We start from the raw sequence: 9,190 nt of genomic DNA, 5'->3' as shown, positions 1-9,190 counted from the left end.
AAAAAAAAAAAAAAAAAAAAAAAAAAAGGCTTGCGGGCAAGGTTGGACCTTGGCTGGCTTCTGGGAACTTGGATTTTGTGGGTGTTTGTCCTACTCTAACTGATAAGAGTGGTTCACCATGCCTAAACTGTTTGTGTAAACATTGTGGTTTAGGCTGAACATCTGCTTTCCTTCTGAGAGTCTGGAATGTTGGTACGTGCTAGGCAGAGGGTGCCTGAGTGACCAGTCTCCAGTAGAGACCTTTCACAGTGAGTCTCTAATGAGTTTCCCTGGTAGAAAACACTTCACACATGTCACAATTCCATGCCGGAAGAATTAAGTGCATCCTGTGACTCTACTGGGAGGACTCTTGAAAATCTGCACCTGATTTCCTCTGGACTTTTCCCTTTGATGATTTTTCTTTGTATCCCTTTGCTGTAATAAATCATAGCCATGGCTATGACTATACATTGAGTCCTGCTAATGAATCACTGAACCTGGAAGTAGGTGGTCTTGAGGACTCCCTACACACTGGTGGATAACTTTTCCTAACCCCTAAAACTATCTACCACTGGGTCTTCTCTTTTGGCAGAACTGAGTGGAGTGAGTCCAATGCTTCTTGGTTTGTTTTTGTGTGATCCTTGCTGCAGTGTAGGGGATCATCATGGTGTGTGTGTGTGTGTGTGTGTGTGTGTGTTTGAGATGGAGTCTCACTCTGTCACCCAGGATGGAGTGCAGTGGTGCGATCTTGGCTCACTGCAACCTCTGCCTCACGGGTTCAAGCAATTCTCTTGCCTCAGCCTTCCCAGTAGCTGGGATTACAGGCACCCACCACCACACCTGGCTATTTTTTTTGGTATTTTTAGTAGAAACAAGGTTTCACCATGTTGACCAGATTGGTTTTGAACTCCTGACCTCAAGTGTTTCACCCACCTCAGCCTCCCAAAGTGCTGGGATTACAGGCATGAGTCACTGAACCGGGCCCATGATGTGGTTTAAAGGGCATGAGACCTTATGTCGGAGCTGGGGATTTGTGACTCAGTTCTGCTACCGTTGACCTCAGGCCGATCCCTGTCTCTGGTTGTCTGTCTCTCTATTTACAAGAGAAGCGGAGTAAGTTTGTTAGCTCAGAGGGCCCTTCTTGGGTTAAGAAGTGCTGAAATTTTACTTTTCCAACAGCAACTGGCATCTTTCTCTTAGACATAGTGGCAGGTTGGAGCTGAGGCAGCAGGACAGACTGTATTTCCTGGGCTTCAGCTTCTACTCCTTTTTTGGATAGCTTAGAGTATTGGGATGGGTGGGGAACCATCATCCCCATTCTGGCTACCATTCCTATTTCTCTTCCTGATTCTTGGAAAGCTAATTGTGAGGTGATTGGAGAGCACGTCTTATGAGGAACTGAGCTTACCTAGCATGGCAAAGCCAGGATAGTGAAAGACAGAGGATCCTGCCTGAAAGAATGGCATCCGCCAGGTTTTTTGTAAGGTCTCTGGGGATAGGAAAAGGACCAATCAGATTTCAGGTGAGTATAAAGAGGTACAAAGGGCCAGGCATGGCAACTCATGCCTGTAACCTCAGCACTTTGGGAGGCTGAGGCGGGAGAGTTGCTTGAGGCCAGAAGGTCAAAACAAGCCTAGTCAACATAGTGAGACCCCGTCTCTACAAAAAATACAAATAATTAGCTGGGCCTGGTAGCATGTGCCTATAGTTCAGCTACTTAGGAGGCTGAGGCTGGAGGATTGCTTGAGCCCAGGAGTTCGAGAGTTTGAGGCCACCGCACCCCAGCCTGGGTGACAAAGCAAGACCCTGCCTCAAAAAAAAAAAAAAAAAAAAGGAGGTGTAAAGGCTGTCTAGCTTAATCCTTTACTATGCTAGTAAAGGATAGCATAATCTGGCTTGGAGGTAGTGAGGCCCCATTAATTCCAGGTGTTAGAGCTGAGAGAAAGGGATCATGTGGCAGGGATTCATGTATAAGGCAGGGTGTCAGACTGGGTGGCATTGCTGGTCATTGGTCAAAAGCGAAGTGCTGTGACCCTCCAGGCCTCCAGGAAGACTGGCCTGGAAAAGGGTAGAGGTAAGTGCTCCATGCCTGGTCTTGAGGACGAGGGCAGAGAGTAGCAGAGAGCTCCTGGCTTTAGTCATCTCAGGGCCAAGCTCCGCAAAATGGTGAAATCTGGGATGTATGACACTCCCAGATTCTAGGGCACGTGGCATAATTTTATGAGAAGTTTATGTCACTGGGTTTTTCCACCAGGGAGATTTTTATGCCCCCCCTTCTCAACTGTGAGATAGAAGGCTTTTGTTCCTTGTTAAATGGATTTCAGTGTTTGTCAAGCAGGTGGGGAAGTGCAGGGAGATGCATTTGGTGGTTACAGTGACCACATTTTCTGAGTCAAAAATCAGGACACATAGTTTTGATGTGATCTCACAATAGCACAGGATATTTGAAATAGGGGCTGTTCAGGAAAATCCCAGGATACAGGGTTATGATGCCTGGGTTGTTTAGCTGCACATACTCTCCTTGGATTCCAGTACTTGCTTTTTCCATCATAGGAGACTTCCTGGAGCCAGCTGTATACAATCATACTTACCTGTTCCTACTCAGAGGCATTGGTCCAGTCTTGCTTTGGTTTTCTGTGAAATTCTTTAATTGCCTGTCACCTTTCTCTTTACTTAAGAAACTTGAAATAAACACTAAGACGAATGAGTCACGGTGAATTGTTTTGGTTTGGATGTGGCCTTCTTTGGGTGTGCCTGCGCCTGGGGCCCTGGCCAGTTGCCTGCATGTTTTAAGCGTAGAGTAGTAGAAAAAGTACTTTACCGCAAATCAAGAGGCTGAGTGTTGTCCTGCCTTGCTGCTGACTCACTCTGCAGTTCTGGGCAAGATCCTCCTCTGAGTTTATTTTAATAGGGAATGTGTTTGGCTGCACACAACAGAAAATTAATCATATAGGAGTTTGTTTTTCTCATATAACGAGAAGTCCTGAGGCTGGGATGGTGGCTCCATGATGCTAACAGGGATGAAACTATTTCCCTGTTTCTTCTTAGCAATTCTTTTTTTTTTACATTTATTTATTTTAAAAGACGATAGTTAGATGCCACAAAATAGGTGGCAATGCTTGAACCTATGCATATTCTCAGGCCCAAGGGCCTCTTCCCTCCTTGTCGAGGGGAGTGCTAACCTTTTCCCCTTTCATGCAACACTCCTTTGCATTCTTGACCATTTCGTTATGCTGAGTTGCCTCCTCATTGAAAGAAGGCTGCTCTGCCTCTCCGTGTAATGTCTGTCTTTGGACTGGAAGAAGAAAGAAATGAGGGAGCAGTTTGAAAGGGGTATTCCCTGTGTCAGGAGGACAAAGATTTCCCAGTTTATGTCCTAGTTTGTGATCACCCCTAGTTGCAAGAGAATATGGGGAAACAAATCATTTTAGCTGGACCTGTTGCCTCTCAGAATAAACTTAGTATCCGGTATCTATTGCTGCATAACAAACCATCTCCAAACTTCATGACTTAAGGCAATATAGTTACTCTTTTTCACAGTTATGTAGGTTGCCTGAGCTTGGCTGGGCAGTACATATACCCACATGATGTAGCTGTGGTCATTCATTTAGCTGCATTCAGCTGGGAGCTCAGCAGGGAGCTCAGCTGGAGCCACCACGTCCAGGATGACCTCTCTTCTAGGTTCGGTCTCCATGGGGCATCTTGTCATCCCATAGTATAGTTCAAGCTGCTTTATAACATGGCGGCTGGTTTCCAAGAGGAAGTATTCTGAGTGGACAAGCCCCAGTATGCAAGTGCTTATCAAACCTCTGCTTACATTACATTTGCTAATGTCCCATTTGTCAAAGTCAGTCAGATGGTCAAACCCAGAGTAGGCATGGAAGGGGACTACACAAGGGCCTGAATCCCAGGAGATAAAGTTCACTGGAGGCCACCATTGTAAATGTCTGCCACAGGGAGAATTCAGGGAGAATATTGGCCACAGTGGGTTAAACCTGAACAGTGTTTTTCAAACTGTGAGTCTTGAAAGCAATTTAGTAACTAGGAAAAAGGAGAACTAGAATATAAAATATCAAGGTGGGCTGGGTGTGGTGGCTCACGCCTGTAATCTTGGCACTTTGGAAGGCTCAGGTGGGAGAATCACTTGAGCCAGGAGTTTGATAACAGCCTGGGGAAGGTAGTGAGACTCTTTCTCTACAAAATAAATAAATAAAATTAGCCAGGCCTGGTGGCTTGTGCCTGGAGTCCTAGCTACTCAGGAGGCTGTGGTGGGAGGATCCCTTGAGCGCAGGAGTTTCAGGATGCAATGAGCTATGATTGTGTCACCATACTTTAGCCTGGGTGATACAGTGAGACCCTGTCTCTACAAAATAAATAAATAAATAAATAAAATTAGCCAGGCCTGGTGGCATGTGCCTGTAGTTCTAGCTACCAGGAGGCTGTGGCGGGAGGATCCCTTGAATGCAGGAGTTTGAGGCTGCAGTGAGCTATGATTGTGCCACTGCACTTTGGCCGGGGCAACACAGTGAGACCCTGTCTGAAAAAAATCAGATGTATTGCAGATACATGATACACACACATATGTACATTATATATGTATATAATATATGTATATAAATACATAACTATATGTGTATATGATATATGTATATAAATATATAACTATATATAAGCATACACATGGGATACAATGAAAAATGTGTTTCATACTGTGGGCCTAAGCATCTCTGGGCTCCAATGCTTTGTTTCTGTAGCAGAGTTTGGTGGTGAATGTCCTGCTGACCCCCTTCTGTGTGAGGAGTTGTGTGATGGGGATGCATCCTGTCCCCAGGGGCATAAATGCTGCAGCACTGGCTGTGGCCACACCTGTGTCGGAGACATCGAGGGAGGTATGTTGGCTCTTTTGGGAAGAAATCCTTGAGTGTTTCCTGAGAAGAGTGCTTCTCTTTCCCTTCCTGAGAGGAGCTAGGATTCTCATTCTTCTTGTCCCTCTAGTCCTCCAACCCAAAGCAACCCCTTCTTCTAGGGCCGAGGGGCTATGCTGACATTAAAAGAACTAGGGGGAAGGCACTGTGGGTCAGTAGGAACTACCTGGGCTGGAAGACAGACAGTGTGGCTTTTGGTCTTGATTCTGCTGAGGTTTTGCTCTGTGACCTTGAGTAAGCAAACGCTTCTTTTTGAGCCCAAGTTTCTTTATCTGTAAAATGAGGGAGTTGCCTAAGATCCTGATTTCAGATCTAATTTTTAACAAAAAGCTTCTCCCCTGCCCCAAATGAAATCTTAGTTGGAAATATATATATATATATATTTTTTTGAGACGGAGTCTTGCTCTGTCGCCCAGGCAGGAGTGCAATGGCACGATCTTGGCTCACTACAAGCTCTGCCTCCCGGATTCACACCATTCTCCTGCCTTAGCCTCCCAAGCAGCTGGGACTACAGGTGCCTGCCACCATGCCTGGCTAATCTTTTTTTTTTTTTTTTGTATTTTTAATAGAGACGGGCTTTCACCGTGTTAGCCAGGATGGTCTTGATTTCCTGACCTCGTGATCAGCCCGCCTCGGCCTCCCAAAGTGCTGGGATTACAGGCTTGAGCCACTGCGCCCGGCCCATGCCCTGCTAATTTTTGTATTTTTAGTAGAGATGGGGTTTCATCATGTTAACCAGGCTGGTCTTGAACTCCTGATCCGCCCGTCTCGGCCTCCCAAAGTGCTGGAATTATAGGCATAAGCCACTGCGCCCAGCCAGAAACACACACACATACACACACACACACACACACACATATATATATATATATAAACATAAAAGCATTCCTGTTCCAATGCCTTTTTTTCTTCAACGTTTTTAAAAAACAAATATTTTTGAGCGCCAGGCACTGTGGATCTCCATTAAAGAATCATTGACTCTGGTGCTATCTTAGTTCCTTTAGATTCCCAGGCAGTGCTCAAGGCTGAGGACAGACTCTTGTCCTTATGTAGCTTATAGGCCATCAGGGAAGATAGACATACTCCTTTTAAATAAGAGATTATCATAAAGTTTGATGAGAGGAAGTATACAGGGTGCTACAGGAACACAAAGTAGGGACATCAAACCTTGTCTAGGGTGGCAGAGGTTACCATGAGGAAGTGACACTATGAATCCAGAGCATAGGGGGAGAGGGCGGTGGTCTGGGAGGCTTGTCCCTGCCACACATCATCACCCCCACCCCAAACCTGCAGGGTTATCAATCCCTGAGTTCTTTCTTGGAAACTCCCTTTGGGGCACCATTTGAAAACTCTGGGCTCAGAGTTCTCTTGGGTTCCTAAAGATTCTCAGATCCTCCAGCTCCGTGGTTTCCCAGCCAGTTTAGTTGGGTCTAGTGAGGGTCAGGGGTTGACTGACCTAGAGCCTCTGTGTGTAAGTTCTAGATGGGAACATGGAGATGGCAGAGCTGACACCCTGTCCCTTTTCTTGTGCCTGTTGTTCCCACAGGGCGGGGCGGCGATTGTCCAAAAGTTCTGGTGGGCCTGTGCATTGTCGGCTGTGTGATGGATGAGAACTGTCAAGCTGGAGAAAAGTGCTGCAAGTCAGGCTGTGGCCGCTTCTGTGTCCCAGCAGTCCTGCCCCAAAAACTGACCATGAGCCCCAACTGGACTGTGAGGTCTGATTCTGAATTAGGTGAGTACAGTCCATTGTCATCAACAATAACAGACAACTGCTATGTGCAAAAAAGCACTGGCTTAGGTGCTGGGAAGGGGATTTCAGAAGGTCAGGAAAAGTCTAGTTGGAGAGAGAGAACCTATGTCCCAGATGAAAACCCTCATGCAAACAGTACAGGCTTACATCTGTTCCCGGGTGTGGTGAACCTGGTCCCAGATGAGAACCCTCATATAAACAGTACAGGCTTACACTTGTCCCAGGTGTGGCTCCCTGGGAGAGGTGGGATTTGATCGAGGCCCTTAAGGCTAGGCAGATGCGACAAAGTGAGGATAGCACACGGACATGCCAGACCGGTAATCTGGTGATTGCTGGCAAAGGAACACAGGGTAGGAATGTGTGGGATATGGTTTGGGAGGTGAGAAGTGGGGGCAGAGTGGGTAAAGGAACAGACATATCTCCACTGGTTTTTTTTTTTTTTTTTTTTGAGATGGAGTTTCACTCTTGCCACCGAGGCTGGAGTGCAATGGCACAATCTCAACTCACTGCAACCTCTGCCTTCTGGGTTCAAGCAATTCTCCTGCCTCAGCCTCCCAAGGCTGGGATTACAGGCACCCGCTGTCATACCTAGCTGATTTTTGTATCTTTAGTAAAGACGGGGTTTCACCATGTTGGCCAGGCTAGTCTCAAACTCCTGATCTCAGGTGATCCTCCCGCCTCGGCCTCCCAAACTGCTGGGATTACAGGCGTGAGCCACTGTGCCTGACCATATCTCCAGTTTTTTTTTTTTTTTTAATAACAGGAGATATAAAGTTGACATCTGAATAATAAGAGCCTTCAGTGCCAGTTTGGATTGGATTGTCTGGGAAGCAAGGAGCCATTTAAGACTTTTGAGAGCAATATAGGCCAAGCTTTCCTAGGGTAGAGGGAAAATATTTCGGATAGCTGAAGCCAGGAGGGCACAGCTGTGACTTGATATTTCTTCTACTTGCAGAGATCCCAGTGCCCTAGCTGTGCTGATTTGTCTGGAACTTCTGTGGTAACTCTGGAAGCTTTCCCTGGCAGTCAAGAGAGGGTGACATCCTGGGGCTTGTGACATTTCCAAGGGCACTCATGGCCCTCTCTGCTCTGCTTCTCCTCCTGCCGCTGACCAGAGCCTGGGAAACAGCCCTGGATTGGGCAGTGGTGTGTGGTGCTTCTCTTTCCCAATAAAGGCTGGTGCTGACCTCTTGTCTGTGCTGTTTGAGGGCTCAGATGATATGGGAGAGCTAGAGGGTATGTGTGTGCCTGTGGGATTGCACGATTTACATATTTAGGACAGATGGGTAATCCATTCTTTGTGACGACTCTGAAAATGGGTTTTGGTTGGGTGTGGCTAGGGGAGAGATGGGTGGAAACTAAACTGAGAGTGACTTGCCTTAGATGTCTTTCTCAAGCCCTGGTGGGGGTGGAGGTCAGTCTCTTTTAGACCTGCTGACCTTCTTTCTTTTATTGGAGAATGTAGGTTGAGGGTGTAACAGGGGTGAGTGGCTAGTATTTTTTTTTTTTTTTTTGAGATATAGTCTTGTTCTGTTGCCCAGGCTAGATTGCAGTGGCGCAATCTCGGCTCACTGCACCCTCTGCCTCCCGGGTTCAAGCAATTCTCCTGCCTCAGTCTCCTGAGTAGCTGGGACTACAGGCGTGCTACCATGCCCTACTAATTTTTGTATTTTTAGTAGAGGGGGGATTTCATGATGGCCAGGCTTGTCTTGAACTCCTGACCTCAGGCTATCCACCTGCCTCAGCCTCCCAAAGTGCTGGGATTACAGGCGTGAGCCACTGTGCCCGGCCGAGTGGCTAGTTTCTTGTAGTTGCTGGAATGTTCCCACCTTGGACCTCCTTCCTTGAGGGCCAGCCCTTGGCTCCAAGACAAGCAGTTTGTCCCCTCCAGGTAGCTTTATTTTAGGGAGGGGACGTCCCTAGGTTCTTGGGACCAAGATAATTTTTTAAAGTTATGTTTTTTATTTATATGAAATGGATTATATTGTATATCTTGGAGATCTTTCATGTCGTCACATATATTCTTTAAATAGAACTCTATGAATGAGTAATTTATTTAATTAGTTATCTTTTTTTTTTTTTTTTTTTTTGAGACAAAATCTCGCTCTGTTGCCTAGGCTTGAGTGCAGTGGCGCTATGTCTGCTCAGTGCAACCTCCGCCTCCTGGGTTCAAGCAATTCTCGTGCCTCAGCCTTCTAAGTAGTTGTGCCTTTGACTGTTGTAGTAGAAAGCCTGTCTCTACTAAAAATACAAAAATTAGTCAGGTGTGGTGGTGTGATAATATGATTTTTTTTAAAAAAAACTATGTGCATGTATTTGAGTTTTTAAATAAACAACAAAATGATAAAACAGTGGAAGAGGGATCTTCCAAAATGTTCAGCAGCCCATCACACAGACACTGACCCTTCCCAGTTCCCTGCAACATGATCCTGGAGTCATGGATATTCCTGGTATGGCCACTGTGAGGTTCATGCCAACCACTGTTTTTTGAATCAGGCAACATTGACATACATCTACTCTACTCAAAAGAGATGAA

At 46.2% G+C, this 9,190-nt stretch overlaps 2 protein-coding genes and 1 non-coding gene across 3 annotated transcripts in view; 1 reads left to right on the top strand and 2 right to left on the bottom strand.

The window, feature by feature from the left end:
• Positions 1-2,564, bottom strand: part of DNTTIP1 (deoxynucleotidyltransferase terminal interacting protein 1) — a 42,003-nt gene extending 39,439 nt beyond the window's left edge. Inside the window, exon 1 of the mRNA XM_026455302.1 lies at positions 2,496-2,564. Within this exon, the coding sequence (XP_026311087.1) occupies positions 2,496-2,564 (69 nt within the window). The remainder of the gene's footprint in view (positions 1-2,495) is intronic.
• A 494-nt stretch (positions 2,565-3,058) lies between these two features.
• Positions 3,059-3,183, bottom strand: LOC111530052. The gene has a single exon (XR_002727686.1). It is a non-coding gene; the product is annotated as a U6atac minor spliceosomal RNA (small nuclear RNA).
• A 1,486-nt stretch (positions 3,184-4,669) lies between these two features.
• On the top strand, positions 4,670-7,840 carry WFDC3 (WAP four-disulfide core domain 3). Its single transcript, XM_026455301.1, has 3 exons — positions 4,670-4,868; positions 6,451-6,636; positions 7,610-7,840. Exons 1-3 carry the CDS (start codon positions 4,670-4,672, stop codon positions 7,624-7,626), a joined length of 402 nt encoding a protein of 133 aa, XP_026311086.1. The 3' UTR covers positions 7,627-7,840.
• Positions 7,841-9,190: the final 1,350 nt, after the last annotated feature.

Source organism: Piliocolobus tephrosceles, chromosome 20 (genome assembly GCF_002776525.5).
Source record: "Piliocolobus tephrosceles isolate RC106 chromosome 20, ASM277652v3, whole genome shotgun sequence".
NCBI lineage: Eukaryota > Metazoa > Chordata > Mammalia > Primates > Cercopithecidae > Piliocolobus > Piliocolobus tephrosceles.
This window is presented reverse-complemented; position numbering and strand designations above follow the sequence as displayed.